Genomic DNA, 16,404 nt, shown 5'->3' on the forward strand with positions numbered 1-16,404 from the left:
AATCATGCGTGATGATGACTGGCCAAACAGGAAATATATAAGCAGCGAGCTGGCTCCTGCATGGATAGCATTTCTATCACAGCACACAAATCACAACCAGCCATATATTACAGTACGGTACGACGGCATCTATTGCCCATCTGGAAAACAATGTGACATACTGCAGGTTCAAAAATTTCCTAACAATCATGATATGTTTGTACAATGGTTGGTGTATGCGGAGCTCGGCACTGTGTGAAGTATAACAGATGCTGTATAACAGAGAAGAACGGCAAAAAACATTTGGTGGCATTGAGCTGTTGACAGAAGTATGCAAAAAAGCTACTCAGTTGCTAGCAAGATGAATCAACGAGAACTGTGAAGGTTGGAGTCTAGAAAGGTATTCCCTGTTGGAAATCGACTACGACGGCAGTTAAGCTATGCATCATTCTTGGCGGTGGATCTCATCCCTGTCATTTTTAGCAATCACTGCACGTGGAAGAAGTAAAGCATGTCAGTTGTATTGATTTTTAAACACACAAAAATGAAGGAGCAAAAGGCAGCCAAAATATAACTGCAGGTCCCTCTTAACACATAATGCTTGTGCACAATCTGTCAATCAGCTTATGCACGATCATGGCAATTTTTTACACTAGTGTAGTGTCAAAAATGCTCTTATATTACGGGGCGGAGGGAGTATCAGGTTGTGCTATGGTATTGATGATTAACAGCTCTTTCACTAATCAGTAATCACTATCAGGTTGTGGTATTGAGTACCAAATTCAACAGCAGTGACCACTACTGTGCTAACCTTTGGGACAAGCCTTGATGACCGTCTGGGTACTGTAGAGGGCTTGGTCTGCTTAGCAGCAGCACTTCTTAACCTACATAGTATATTTCTTGTAGCCACACCCTGCAACTCCTCAGGATCACACGGTTTTTCTTTGTCTGCAGATTCATGACTGTTACCTGTCCTGCAAAATATAAGGTTTATGTAAGTAAGGAACTACTTCAAAAACAGAGGTGCTAACTATGTTTACACAGAACATACTTTGCACCATGATTCGTGGCCAGGGGAGTAACAGCATTGTCCTGCACAAGAGGATAAAATAAAATAAATCAACCGAAAAAACGACAAATGAAAGCAAGCAATGAAGCAGCTTCCAGATACACAGGCACACAGAGATATAATTAATAACTTTGTATACTAAACACACAAATGGAAATGAAATTTCAAAGGAAACATAGTAAACGAAAATGATTTTACAACACATTATACTATTTCTTTTAAGTGATCATTTCGCTAATCCCTGTAGAAAAAGAAAACACTAGATTCACCAAGCCATGCTATATGAAGGCACTGGTAGTGAATACCAAAGATGCCAGTTAATGAGGTTACCCAAATATCAATTACCAAATAGATAGGTTTGCAGTTGCAGAGCTAAGATTTGGGCATGTGGAGTTGGCCACAGTTAGGCCAGAATGATACAGGCAAGCTTTCCTTCTTTCTTCCCCTTTTACTACAAAGTATAAACCAGTAAAAATAAGTCAGCCATGCATCTACTAGTTTAGTGAGAGTTGACACTATGACTAGTTGAAACCGTTGCATGGATGACTACAAATAGAAGACGCCATCTTGAAAGTTGTTTGAAAAGGGGATGTAGGCACCAATTCATTGTAACAAATGAATAGGAAAATTTGTGCAGGGAAGATGTATCACTAGTAGGCCTTAGATGATACAGTTCAACCACAGAAACACGACACCTTAACAAAGTGCTTACTTGGCCATATAGAAAACCCAAGAAAAAAGAAAGAACAATCTTCGCTACAATAACAGGTCATTCCTAGTATAGAAGGTCATTAATATTGGTATTCTACCTAGAAAGTTTCCTTGGTCAAATTAGAAAGTTATTTATGAATGGCACAAGAATGTCAATATTATGTTACTATTTTCGAGTCCTATTGGATATTTTTGCATCAATACTTCATTTTGTATAGAGAAAATATTAAACTATTTTGAATGTCATGAACTGACAAATCAAGAGTTCACATGTCAGATACAAACCCTACAAAAGGCAGTTGGAGCCATGCAAGTTTGCATGAAACTTGTCTAAAGTACCAATAAGGGACGGCATTTGATGGTCATGGAGATTGAGAAGGTTAAGATGACAGCAAGAACCCTGTAAGTGGGTTCATAAACATGTTGGTCCACTAGGCCCATGACGGATGTGGCGAACTAGCAATTCATTATTCCCAGCTCACATGATGTGCCTAAGCGATGGCGCTTTTGCATCCGCCCTCTACTATGAGGAATTTGACAAGGTTCTTGTCATAAAATTAATCCACAGTATGTCAAAGTTGAGGACCACCTTCAAGATTGGAATGGCATGGCAAAAAGTTGATACGACCTTTCAATTAGAAAATGAACAGTGTTTAGAGTTCTTGAGTTCTTTTAGAGCAAAGAGAACATTGATGCAGGCAGGGAAAACATAATATGTATATGCTTCTTGATTTCCATGCCAGTCATCTGCATGCGCATGTGGGGATATTACCAACGTGTTGGGTCAAAAGGGCCAACGTTGATGTGAACGATGTGGACAGTGTGGTCTAGCAACAATTACAGTTATCGAAGCTGCAGGGAGGAAGGTTAATACTACCTTTCAGCTAGAAAATGAAAAGAGAGTTCTTGAGTTCTGTGGCCCAAACAAAATGATGCAGGAAAAACATGATTTTAATTCAACAGGACACAGCAATTCAATGAAGTGCTTGCTTGCCCAGCCATATAGGCAAATTCTGTGTTTGTACACAAAGGAAAGTTAAACATAAAAGATAGAGAAAAAAGATCCAGGCCAAGAGAAGACAGGGACAATGTTTCATGCACGTCAGAAGGTCATTAAATACGGATTTCCTAGTTTGTAAATATTTCTTCCTGAAAATAAACATTACCAAAGTGCTTTTGGGACCACTCATTTTGGAAAAACAATTGACTGAAAACAGTAGTAGAGGCTCCTACTAAAATAAATCAGTTAAAAAAAGATTTATGTACATCATATGTAGGGTGAGAAGGACCTTTAGATCCTCATTTTGGGAAGTTCGAGATCATGAGGTCATATATCTTGTAAGATTAAACTTTTTATTAATTAAATTATCAAAAAATTCAAGATTCCAGAAAACGTAGAATGTAAAATTAAGCAATAAGATAGGACATGAGTAATTAAGATGCAGATATCACAATCATCATCATGCATATTTCTATATTTGGTATTAGGCACAGTTAATTTTCTAGCTAGCATTGAAGTACAACGAAATTACCGAAGCAACAGATGATCGTGTTGGGTCTGTGAGGTCGAAGTTTCCAGCAACGCCGCGATCTGCAGAACTAGCATCTGACTGGGCATTTGCGGCAGGTAGTGCAATTACCGCCTGATTGGCTAGTTGACGAACTGACAAGCTGCCACCATGACCATTATCTTCTTCCATAGCCACTGCTGCTGTTGGTACATTTTCCATTAGGAGTCCATTTGTATCACTGTTGCGGGTACGCTGATCCCCTGAAGTAACATCTAACATTTCCTGTTTGCCCACAGATGGTGGACGAGAGTTTTTGTCAGTGTCACTTATAACCACATGCCCTGGGGAAGATGACACAGCTTTGTCAGTATGAGCATCCAAAACATTCTGAGTGCAGCCATTCTTGACACAAGCTTTGGTTTTACCAGGACTAAATGTGCTTTCATTAGTTGGTTGTATGGAATCATCGGTCAGGGGTGCATTGCTTCTTCTAGGCAACATGGAGACATCAGCAGATTCTTGAGGAAGCACATTGCTACCCAAAGCACCAGCCACCATATCAAGTGACACGTTGTTCTGAACATCAGATGCAGATGAAGAATGTACCACTGGAGGTCCCTCCTGAGATACAGAAATTTCAACAGCAGTACCAGGCAATGTGGATGCAGATGACCTCAAGTTTACAGCAGTGGTATCACGTGGATTGGATTTGGAGCGATAATTCTCACCATCAGTTGAACCTAGTGATGAATTGGTGCAAGCAGCAATGCTCTCAGGTCCCTTATCTTGTATATCTATAATGATATTATCTGGTGGCAACATTGTGTTCTGATCATTCTTATTCCTAAGGCTGCTAATAGAATTGGTGAACATATCACTTTCAGAGTTATGTGTGCTTGGAGGGAGGTTCACTCCACCCTTGAAGCTGCCAACCCAATCTCCTGGAGTGGAATTAAGATCAACAAATAGATCAATTCCATCTTCATCCATCAGAAAAAGTTTAAAAGGAGATTTTACATTTGCCGAGTTCTCATTAGACAAGCCACTGCCCTTATCTATGCCATTTGTACCAGCTTTCATATGGCTGGGAGGCTTTGATGCCACACCATTAGGACCAGGATGACTTGCTACGAAAGAAATTGTGTCATTCACAGGAGCAACTGAAACATGATTTCCATTAAGCTTTGGGGCTGTTGAGCACGTTGCAATACCATCAGCAGTTTGTTTCACATTATGAGCAATCCCTTGTCCAGAACATGAATTAAAGCAGTCTCCTTTGCCATTGTTACTAGAAATCGGAGGAAGATTCGTTCTGGTACCAGAGTCCTGGTTCAAGATACAGAAACAAATGAAGAAATGATACGCACTGTATACAAACAGAAACTTTGACAGGCATTATGAGTATACAGATCACAGAGAAACACCATCTTAAACGTAAGACAAAAATCAACTAACAAAAACGATGATGATAATTGGTAAATCCAAAAGAGTATCCTATTTTTTGAAAAAGCATGCTGCAGAAGATAGGTTTCATATAAAAATATTATGGTCCTAGATTTGCAGCTTACTGGACAAAACACCACTACAGCTATTTGTAGTAACAATCCATTACTTGAATTCAAATCCAACCACAATTCAGCGACAAATCGTTATCTATGTAGTATGTACACGTGTAAATTTTACAGCTGCTAATATCCACCTTGTTCATTTCAAAGAATAATCGTAGTTTTTACTCCCTCCATTCCAAAATAAGTGTTGGGGCTAGGCAGTAAGAAACAAGTGAAACTATATTTCACATTTTCATGAGTGAGAAGATTCATCCTATCTTTTATAGGAATGGGCCAACTAGCACGAAATGTCCAAGGAATTCAAATCTTGGATGACTCTGGCAAATTATAGAAGTTGGGTGGAACCTCCTTTCACCCTAGTGCAGTGCATGTCAAGAGTATTGTACTATCAAGACGAAATAAAATAATATATTTCTGATTCAAGGCCAATCTCATCTAAGGCACAGAAATAGTTTCAGGTATCAAGTGAAGAGGACTGGGAAATATATGACTCTATTCGTTACACAAGAAAACTAAATAATCTAACCCGCACATTTCTCTTGGCCATGAAACCGGACAAGCTGATAGCCTGATACCGAAAAATTGAATAGTATGATTTGACTAGATAAAATTCAGTTTACGGAACACATGCCAAGAAATGCCTAGATTACCCAATATGTTGAATTTGAACAAATGAAATTGATTTATACTAAAGTATGAAATTGCCTGGATTACAAAATGTTAAAAAGCATGCATCCAGTACTCAGTTAGACAATCGGAATCCTAGTTGTATTGCATTGCATTGCAAGGATAAACATTAGGTTGAATCAGAGAAAATGATGTATTGTAACAACATAAAATTGACAGAGGTAACAATTACTTACACTTTTCAATTTTCTATCTGCTTGTTTTCTAGACACTTTTTTATGCTTTAATGGTGGCCTAACATCATCATCATCTCTGTCACTATATGGGCCTCTTTTGTGGTTATCTTGCTCACCTGCAATCAATTAGGTTTTGTCAGATATATACTAACATCCACATGTCCCTGAGTGTGTCCGCCAGTAAACATTGGCATCTGCCAAACTAATAAAGAAGTTTCTACACATACATTTGGATGCTTCTTTGGTATTTGGTAACATGGCAGGAGAGGTAGCAGGAGAAGCCTGTGTAGAAGTAGGACCAGTCAAATTTTCCTTTTCAGGTCCTGAATTATTTTTTTCATTCTGGAAAAAGAAAGATGGTGCACATCAGTAGTCAATTTATTTCACCCTTGCAAAGCAAGAAAACAACTGACAATAACACTAGGTAACATCTTCGCCTTAAAATACATACATGTACTCAAAGTTGAAGCAGATGGTGTATACTGAAACTCACCTCGAGATAAATGGCCAGCAAGCGAGCTAGCTGAGGGTGGGTCTTGTTTGCAGGAAGGTTATACTCCTTGCACAAAGATTGGAGGCTTTGGAGACTAAGGCTGAGGAGGTGTTTCTCGTTTTTCTCCCACCCCATCAGGTGGACTGTAGCAGCACAGGGAAGACACAACAGCATTAGGTACACTTTGACATGAGGCAACGATCACGAGTTACACAAACAGTACTCAATATTCATCGGAATTTGGAAGCATCGGTATGCCCAAGCACGACAACAACACGCAAGCGAGTAGAGCACACGACTCAATCTGAGAGCACCAATTGCCCAGCTTTACATAGGGCTGAAACACGCGAGCACTTGGGAGCTCGTTGCGCTTGAAATTCGAGCGCGCATTGCGTTCCCCTAAAGGAAGGTGAACATCTCAGAACCACGAAACACATGACTCCACCGTCCCTCCCGCCGCGAACCCCACGCCACCCTCGCCACGCGGACGGAGGGGGCGCGGAAATGGAAATTCCCGAGCGGATCCGAGCGGAGCCAGATCCAGGCGAGCGGAGAGGCCACCGGGGACGGGGCGCGGCCCACCGAACCCAGCCCGCCAGCCCCAAGCGAAAAACCCGCCCAACTAGGCAACAACAGCGCACGCGCGGGAGAGATGAGAGGGCACCGGCGGAGCGGCCCCTCCTACCGCCGCGCCCCACGACGAGCGGCGACGCGGACGGCGAGCCCCGGGCGAGCGAGCAAGCCAGGGAGCAGGGCGTGGCGACGTCGAATCGGCGCTAGGGAGCGCGGAGGCGCGGAGATTTACCTGGAGCGGCGGGCGGGGCGGGCGGGGCGGCGGGAGGCGGAGGAGGAGGAGCTCCGGGCGGGCGGGCGGGAGGGGAGGGGAGCTCCGGGCGGGCGGGCGGCTGTCTGGTGTGGGGTTCGGTCAGGGGAGCGTGGCGGATTTGGGGAGGAAGGAGTACGGTGGCGTCGGGGCGGAGCTGCGCGTGACCGTGACGGCGGGGGAGGGTTGGCACGGGAGGGAGGGGGCCGACCTGCGGGCCCCGCGGATCGATTACTGGATCGGGGCCGTTGCTGGTTCAGCGCGGCACGTGCCTGCCTCTGGGGTCGGGTCGGGTCAGGTCCGGCCGGTCTGGCCGGACCGGATTGGTTCCAGCGGGGCCGTGGGTTCCAGGAGCGGCGCGGCGGAGCAGGTACTACGAAATTTGAATTTTGGTTTTGGGGGCTTTTAAAAAGGGCAGGAGTTCACTCCGATTCGTCATCCCCCACCTGCGTACACAATGGAGAAACAGTATGCCACCACAAAAGGCACGCACTAATGCTTGCTGTGCGTTTGGAAAGAAACGGTGCACGATGCCTCGAAGCACTCGTAGTTTGGCTTTTCTTTTTTCTTTTCTTCTTTTTGGATGAATGTAGCTTGTCATTCATGATTCATTTTCTTTAGTAGCGCATGTCTGCTGGCTTGTTGAAGATTAGGAAGATGGAAACTATCTGAACAGAACGGTAAGAGCAAACTACCTTACCAGCTACTCCCTCCGTTTCAAAATAGATGACTCAACTTTGTACTAACTTTAATACAAAGTTAGTACAAAGTTGGGTCAAAGTTAGTACAAAGTTGGGTCATCTATTTTAGAACGGAGGGAGTACGAATGAATACTCGATGATGCTAATATATTGGATTGTCAACCACGAAAAAATAAAGCAACGATACAATAGCTAGTCAAGAAGATTTGTTTTGGTGGGAGGAGGGAGGAAGCTAGATAATAAGTTGGAGCACAACGTATCTTCAAAGAACAGAAGAGAGGGAATTTAATCCTTTGTTTATAATAGAAAAGGGAACTATCTCTATTTTCTAGTTAAGCTATGCTACTACACAATCAAATATACAAACTATTATTGTGATACTTTCAGCATATGGCGGCTTTGAGCTTGCATGCCCATGTTCTTCCACAGAGGCTGACTTTATGCATATTTGGCTCGGCCTCTATGACTAGCAACGATCAGGATCTGGCAACATATCATCACAACCTACGTCTTCTTTCATCACCACTTCTTCTACTAGTTCATTTTCCTAACGGCTCCATGCTTGTCACAACTAAGAGTATGTTGACTCCATTTAGGAACATGCAACTTTTCACCGCGTGTTATTTTTTCTTTGATTGCTCTTTGTCACTAATCATTGTCCATTGGCGCTTTATGTGTGTTGTTGGCATGAATCGGTTGAGGTCATCCACAATTTCAATTATTCATTTGAAGGTTGCACGTGATATTTATCGAAGTTGATATGAATAAGTGAAACTTTGAAGGATGTGATCTCCACTACAAATTTTAGGCGGCTAGAACCAGCTAGTCATCATAACTTTGAACCAAACTCCTAGAGAAATCTAATTGCGTTGGTACCTTGTCTAGCTACTTTACCTTCCAAAGGTTGACTCATCATTTTGTTGTTGTATGTGGTGTGGATTTCTGTCAAGATACACTTATAGTATTCATTCTCGTTGTGATTGCCCCAAGTTTAATACCTAATTATTAGGCCAATTCTGGGTATAATAGGTCATTAGGTATTTTTGTTTCCCATTTTATAAAAGGTCATTAGGTAATTTTGCTAGCACAAAACCATGTGAACAACCGAGGTGTTTTTATAGGAGCTATGCATACATGAGTAAATACCAGTGTGACTTAAGTAGTTTCATAAAGATGTAATATCTAGTTGTCTCTTAGAATATGCGGGCTTCAACCTTTAATGTACTCAAGATTGTAGTTTGAATCTTCAACCCCTCTACATGTGACCTATTCCATGTTTTCAACCAAAGCAAAGGATGAAAAATACCAACTCTCGAGTCTTCGACTAAAACAAAGGATTCGGGGCTGTTTGGATTGTGACTATCTTTGCCATATATTGCCACATGATTTTTGCCACACTTGCCTTAGTTGAGTTGCTCAAATTGTTAGCCACACTTTGGCTTGCCTAAGGGAATCTTGCCACACTTTTTGTGTCTATGACATGTGGGGTTCACTGCTCATAAAATAATCCTTGCCTTAGGTGTGGCTAGAACCAAACACCTACCTAACTTGGTCAAACTTGCCTAAGGTTAGGCGTGGCAAAGTGTGGCAAAGTGTGGCTGGAAACCAAACAGCCCCGAAATATACAAACTCTTAAGTAAATATACAAATGATGAGTTTGTAATGTGTTGCATTGTGCACATTCTTGCCAACAATGTGCTCAACGAATTACTTTATAACTATTTGATTTTGTTTCCCTTTGTTTTGAATACTTCTTATAAAAACTCTTGAGTTGGACTCCACTTATGTGCATATGATGGGCTGCATTTTCCCAAAATTACAGCACCTATTTTGAATGGTTGATTATATTTTATAATTAAATGATTGCATTTTTGTCTTGATAGGCTTTGCATCCCTTTTATCAACAATGAATCATCCCATATATTATACTATCTATCCAAAGACGTTCTTCCAATCATTATGGGAGCCCCGCCATTTCTCTTGAAGTGGAAGCACATCCTCTAGCTTTTTCCATGTAGTGGAACCTTGCAGTCCTTTTATCGAGCATTGGTGGTTTGGATTAAGATGGAGCTTAGTGATTTTAGTTTCTTGTATGGTTTTTCAAGCTTTTGATTTTACTTTAGGTTTAGCTACAAGGGGCCATAACACGGAAATGTAGAGGATGTGCTTGCACTTTGAGAAGAGCAATGACGGGCCTCCCACAGTGGTGGACAAGAACATCTTTGGAGAGAATGGAGTAAAATGTATAGTGTTGCTCACGATTAACAAAAAATATTGGAAATCCTAGCAAGGAAAAAATGAATGCAATCACTATACTAAATAATCATAGTCCAAAAGGGTGCCATAAAGTTACGGAAATACAACTCACTCACATGCACACAAGTGGAGTTATTAATGGCAACATGTGCACAATGCAGTATAATTAAAACTCATAGAGCATAAATCATTGTATTGTTCACACACCAAGCCATCAAATAGTTAAGATTTGGTATTTTTCATGCTTTTGTATTGTTGAAGACCCAAGAGTTGTTTTTTTCATCCTTTTCTTTGGTCGGAGATCTGAAATTGGTCACATGTAGATCGATTTGCAAATTTGAACTGCATTCTTGGGTGCCTAAGACTGAAGTCGAGATATTTGAAGATAGCACAAGCTTTTCCAGAGCTTCAAGAACCTGACGAAGGTCACACTACTATCGACTGATGTATGTTGTCCCACTTCCTATAAAAATACTTTTGTTATTCACTTGGTTTGTTTTTGGCCAAAATGAATGACCCCTTGCAAAAGGAAAAAACAACACCTAACGATCACATATGAAACTTAGGCCAATGGCAGCAACAACTAAATACTATAAGTGATGTTGTGTTTGTCATTAATTTGTGTGCACTCATATAAAGTTGACATAACAACTACAACACCATGGAAAGTCCAAAATAGAGTTTTTGACATAAATATACGACATACGCGAAAACAATGCGAGTAGTCAACCTTCTAGAATGGTAAAATAGCTAGTCAAGGTACCACCACCAATATGTTTTTATGAAAGTTTGGTTAAAGTTTGTAATGGCTGTAGTGGTTCAAGGCGTTTGTCAATTTCTAGATGGGAACACATATCATCCAGAGTTCAATATCAAACTAAGAACACCACACCATACCTTTAATCCTCTCTATTCCCAACAGTGAGTTAGAGCCGACATGGAGGAGAGATGCCAGGAATAGGCACAAGGGTTGTGCGAACTAGAGAAGGGTAAATTGACGTGTCTATATGACCGCGGATTCTAGGATTTAGACACATGAAAAAGTGAGTTATTGGATCATAGTTAGTCTTATATGTGTCATACGCTAAGGTGTGGTTGTCGGAGACACTACACGTAGCGATGAGTGTTTGAGTGAGAACTTCATCGAGGTATTAAGGCATGGAGATGAATAAGCATAGGAGAAATGCTCTCAATTGAGATGGAGAGTCAAGTGAAGATTATAGGGATTGAACGAGGGGATGGGGATAATGGGAGGAAAGGAAGTTGTTGGTTGATAGTGTTGGCGATTTTTATAGGAAGAAGATAGTGGGAAAGCGTATTATTTTGCTAGAGGAACGAAGGAACTCGTGTTCTAATTCCTGTTCCTTCTTCTTTATGCCACCTTAAATATATAGCAATATTTTGTCAAGACTAACTTGGAAGGTATGCATTGATGGGATTATGTGGCTGCACATGTGGTTGGTTGAGAGAGATAGAGGAGTGCATGGTGGTTGGTGGAGTCAGACATCTAGAACTATAATGGAACACATGAAGCGGTGTGATGGGTGGCTATATATAGAGGCAAAATGGGAAGGGCGTGATGGGGCAAGACCGATCTGCCATCCATTTCTCGCCCCTTCGATGACTCCCTACTATCCATCATCGTTCCCAGAGTAGGCAAATATTCAAGGTAGGAAAAGACAGTTTGGTGTCTATTTTGGATGCAATGTTATGATGTTTTGCTCCACCTTGCTTTCTTCACGGATAATTAGTTCTCTCTTCCTCCACCGTTCTAGTTGTAGTTATGGATGGATCTTTGGCTCCCTCTCGGTCTCCGACACAACGAGACTCGCCAATTTAATAGTTTGACTCCTTTCAAAATTAGTATGTTTTCCCCTGAAATAAGTACGGTGGCGTGGTCCTCATCCGAATTGTGTGTGTGATGGCAAAGTTCACACGGTTGGAGGGGGGGGGGGGGGGGGGGGGGGGGGGGGCTGACCTGTGAAATCAGGCTGATGTTGATTCGGCTTGAGCATGTGCCTACTGTCGGGCCAGTTCACGTCTAGTCGGCCCTGATGAGTTGCACGAAGCTACTGGGAAGATGAGCAGCATGACAACCTTAGTTCGACATTTGAATTTTGGGCAGTTCTTAAAGCAAGAATTTACTCCAATTCATGGTCGCCACTTTGTGGTGTACATGTGTACAACTAATTGTGTACAAATGGGGAAATGGTACTCTCTTCATGCCACCTCCTAACTAATGCTTTGTGTCTGCAAGGAAGATACGGTAGACTCCACCTCGATGCATTAAGTTAGGGAATTTTGTTGCAACAAATTAATTTAGAGAACGATACCTCCACTTTTATAGTTGGTATGTATAAGATATAAGATTTCAGTGCATACATAAATAAGAAGAAACATAGTGTACGCCACCTCACACCACATTAGTTCAAAGATGAACACCTCGATTCGTATATGTAACATCCCAATTTTTAATTTGGATGCTAATCATTAGGTCATCATATGCATTTATGCTCTTTGCATTTTTGTTTAATTTTATTTGAATATTTTGATCCTAAAGACCTTAAGCAACTCAAAGACCATTTGAGAGAGTTGGAGGTTTTATGAAAATTCCATTTTGATTTTTATTTAAAATGGTAAATGTGGATCAAAGTGAATTTTTTTGAAATTATTTTTCCAAAATTATTTCCAAATAAATAAATAATGAGAAAGATATTCTTAAAAACAGAGAAAATAATGTAAATTTAGTTTTAAATAAAATATCTATTTTATTTAAAATTTTATCGAGATATTATTTGATTGAATTAGGGAAAATTGAATTTTTCAAAATTGCATTTTTAGCCCAAATTTTTTTTCATATTGTCCTAAATATTAGGAGAGGACCGTGAAAAATTATTTATTCGATTTTAGAATTTTTATTTTTAGATTTTTTTCTTCTGTTCGACGAATTATTTTAAAAAAAGTTCCTAGTCCGGCCCAGCTGAGCCGGGCCTTGGCCCAGCAGGCCGCCGCCGCCTTCCCGTGCGGGAGACCGCCCCGCCGCCGCCTGCAGAGTCCGAGCTGGACTCCGCCTCCGCGTTGTGCCCCTTCCCCAAGTCGCCGCCCCCTCTTAAATAGCCCCCCGCCCTCCTCCTCCTCATCCCGCCACCCGCCGCCGCCGCCTGCAGCCGCCCGCGCGTTGCCGCCTCGCACCCGCTGCCGCGCCGCCACCCCGCCTCGCCACCGATGCCCGACGTCGGAGCCGCCTGATGACCCACAAGTATAGGGGATTGTAACATCCCCACTATCACACTACAATGATCTCTCTCTAACAGTGGCCATGTTACCATGATCACTCAGTCAATCTGCCACTTGTCCAAAACCAAACTCAAATTCAAATTCAAATTGCATGTCAAATTATTTTCTTCAAAAAATTAAAATACAAAATGTTTGTTGGGTTGAAAATATTAACCACCTAATTATCATGTAGAAATCAACACCAATTGGTTCACCATTTAATTCCTAGGAAAATATAAAGTGGTCCAACAACATATTAGTTAACCTATTCAATTTCTAAAAATGATTGAACAATTCCATTGGCTCTAAAACTTTTTATGCAACACCAAAATATTGTTCTTGAATTGTGTGCCAGATTTAAAGTTATACTAAATTCATTTTGTCACTCAAATTAATATGAAACAATAGCGAACTTAAATACATAAAAGGGAAAATAGAAAATGGCCTAGCTAACTGATGTGCAACTGGGCCTTTGATGACCACAGTGCTTTCGGCCGAGCCCAATCGCGTCTTCTTCCTCGGGCAGACGAGATTGCCGCCTTCAATACGTCATCTCCGGTGCTCCATCGAGCCCGCTAGCCTGCCCTGCTGCTTCGCTGTGAGCCTCGTCTCCTCCTCAACCTGCCCTTGTTCCTTACCGTGCCCCGTAGGCTAGCTTCCGTAGAGCACCGCCGCTACCGCCGCTTAGCCGTCGTCAGTAGTCGCCGTTGACGCCGATGCCGACCTCGTCTGCACGCGCCCGTAGCGCCCTTAGATGCTCCCGCTGCGCTCGCCTGTGCGCCCCCTGGCTGCTTTGTCCGCGCGCCGCCTCTGCCGCTCGTGCGCTGCGCCCCCTGGCTAGCGCTGTGACCGCCGGCGCGCCCGTGTGCGTGCGTGCTGTGTGTGTGGTGTGTGCGTGCGTGCAGTGTGTGTGCATTGAGTGGGTGGTTGAGCCCGCCTCTGCCTGGCCACGCCCACCTCCAGCATCGCCACGCCGCTGCACTGCTGCTGCTTCTCTGCCCGCTGCTGCTCCTCTGCTACAGTAACGTTCAGTTACTGTAGCAGTAGCCAGCTTTGCATCTATTACGCCGACTGGCCCTCTAAACAACCTTAAAACAGCAACTAAACAAAGCTTGACATAGCTAAAATAAATATGTGCGGATAGTACACTTGACAGGGTTCAATTCTTTCCATTGGACCAAATCCAAAAGTTGGCTGGATTAATTCCTATGAAAATCACAAAATGCTAAGTTCTGTTAAGCGAAGAACTGAAAAACAACTTTATTTTTATAGCGACTTTAGAGCTGTTGATGATCAAGCTAATGAACTCTAATATGGATAAAAGTGATACTAACATGTAGATCATAGAAAAATGCTCATAATTGATGTAAGACACGAGATCATAGGATATACAGATCAACAACTATAGCCTCCGAAAAACAGCTAACTGATGTTTTTAAAAACTGATGCAATCCTCACACTTGGACAATTTTCAGGAATTCCAGAATATGTCTAAAACCTTTGAAAATTCATAGAAAATAAACCGTAACTCGGATGAAAATGTTTTCTACATGAAAGTTGTTCAGAAAAACGAGACGAATCCGAATACGGGGTCCGTTTACCTGTCAGATGCCTCTAACTATCTGAACACGGAATATTCCCCCGCCGGTCATCTGTCTAACACAGGTCCGGAACCGGGAATACCTTCCTAGTTGAATTCCCTCTTCACCTATAATGTCTAGCACTGCTTAGTTCATCTCTAACACCGCCTATTACTATGTTATGCTTTATGATGCTTTGTTTGTTGTATATTTATTGGTTCTTCCCCCTCTTCTCTCCGGTAGACCCCGAGACCGATGTTGCCCCTGTGATCGACTACGTCTCTGACGACCCTTCTTCCTTTACAGCAGAGCTTCCAGGCAAGCCCTCCCTTTGATCATCCCTATATCACCCATTCCATTCTCTCATGCTTGCACTAGATTTTGCTACTGTTATTGTTTGCTCCTATTCTGATGCATAGCCTGCTTTTGTAACTTGCTCATTGTACCTTACCTGCTTATCCTAAACTGCTTAGTATAGGTTGGTTAGTGATCCATCATTGACCCCCACCTTGTCCCAGTTGCCCCGCTTTATGTTCGATGACTCGATCAACGTGATCGACGTCCAGGCCCCGACACCGCACATCACCCCCCTTAGTTGTACGACTCTGCAAAGTTACTATCAAGTGCCGAGGGTGATACCTCATCAGCACTTCTGATGTTAATCATGTAGTGTAGCTATTTGTTCATGGTCATCGAGGGTGATTCCTCCTTAACCACTTCTGATACGACTCTGTCGTGCAACCCCTCAAGTGTGAACCTCGAGGGTGGTTCCTCCTACGTTCACCTTGATGATTACATCGAGTGGAATCCACCGAGGGTGGTTCCTCGGGGTTTCCCCCTGGTGTTTGGACACACGGATACTTGGACTTTACAACTGTTACTTGGAAAGACGGGTCGACCCTGAGGGGTACCCGCGAGTGACGTGGAGATGGGTTGACCTAGAGGGTACCCAAGAGTTGAATATGAGGCGTGGCCGGGCATTCTTAGCCCTTGCCGCAAGTCCTCGAGACGGGGCGACGGGGTCACATTTTTCGTGAGTCTCTGCTCGTGACCGCACTACCAACACACTAACGGTTTGGATATGTGATCCGAGAAGGCCTCTGGCCTGATAGCACTAACCATCACATGGGCATAGTATGTGAAGGAAATATGCCCTAGAGGCAATAATAAAGTTATTATTTATTTCCTTATATCATGATAAATGTTTATTATTCATGCTAGAATTGTATTAACCGAAAACATAATACATGTGTGAATACATAGACAAACAGAGTGTCACTAGTATGCCTCTACTTGACTAGCTCGTTGATCAAAGATGGTTATGTTTCCTAACCATAGACATGAGTTGTCATTGGATTAACGGGATCACATCATTAGGAGAATGATGTGATTGACTTGACCCATTCCGTTAGCTTAGCACTTGATCGTTTAGTTTGTTGCTATTGCTTTCTTCATAACTTATACATGTTCCTATGACTATGAGATTATGCAACTCCCGTTTACCGGAGGAACACTTTGTGTGCTACCAAACGTCACAACGTAACTGGGTGATTATAAAGGTGCTCCACAGGTGT

The 16,404-nt window shown here is 42.4% G+C and overlaps 1 protein-coding gene across 4 annotated transcripts; it reads right to left on the reverse strand.

The window, feature by feature from the left end:
• Positions 1 to 88: 88 nt before the first annotated feature.
• LOC125510019 lies at positions 89 to 7,139 on the reverse strand. 4 transcript variants are annotated; one of them, XR_007284440.1, is made up of 8 exons: positions 6,195 to 6,870; positions 5,929 to 6,043; positions 5,702 to 5,817; positions 3,292 to 4,596; positions 1,394 to 1,499; positions 1,031 to 1,071; positions 791 to 953; positions 89 to 468 (listed from the first exon to the last, which is right to left on the reverse strand). XR_007284440.1 is itself a non-coding variant. In XM_048675109.1 (8 exons), the coding sequence occupies exons 2-8, from the start codon at positions 6,327 to 6,329 to the stop codon at positions 466 to 468; spliced, it is 1,878 nt and encodes a 625-aa protein (XP_048531066.1). In that variant the 5' UTR covers positions 6,330 to 6,337; positions 7,000 to 7,139; the 3' UTR covers positions 89 to 465. The 4 variants fall into 4 exon arrangements, 3 of the variants coding, with proteins under 3 accessions (XP_048531066.1, XP_048531067.1, XP_048531065.1); XM_048675109.1 differs by lacking the exon at positions 1,394 to 1,499 and adding an exon at positions 7,000 to 7,139 and having other exon boundaries at positions 6,195 to 6,337; XM_048675110.1 differs by lacking the exon at positions 1,394 to 1,499 and having other exon boundaries at positions 3,292 to 3,611; positions 3,696 to 4,596; positions 6,195 to 6,848.
• Between the last annotated feature and the right edge of the window lie 9,265 nt (positions 7,140 to 16,404).

This window comes from Triticum urartu, chromosome 5 (genome assembly GCF_003073215.2).
Source record: "Triticum urartu cultivar G1812 chromosome 5, Tu2.1, whole genome shotgun sequence".
Taxonomy (NCBI): domain Eukaryota; kingdom Viridiplantae; phylum Streptophyta; class Magnoliopsida; order Poales; family Poaceae; genus Triticum; species Triticum urartu.

Bases quoted from the DNA above. Each gene is read 5' to 3' on its own strand.
- LOC125510019 (XM_048675108.1), bottom strand. From the start codon at position 6,368: ATGCTGTTGTGTCTTCCCTGTGCTGCTACAGTCCACCTGATGGGGTGG. The intron at 5,818-5,928 runs GTATGTGTAGAA...AATTGATTGCAG, and splicing joins TACCAAAGAAGCATCCAAAT to GTGAGCAAGATAACCACAAA. The intron at 1,072-3,291 runs GTAATTTCGTTG...CCTCTTGTGCAG, and splicing joins CACGATCATCTGTTGCTTCG to GACAATGCTGTTACTCCCCT.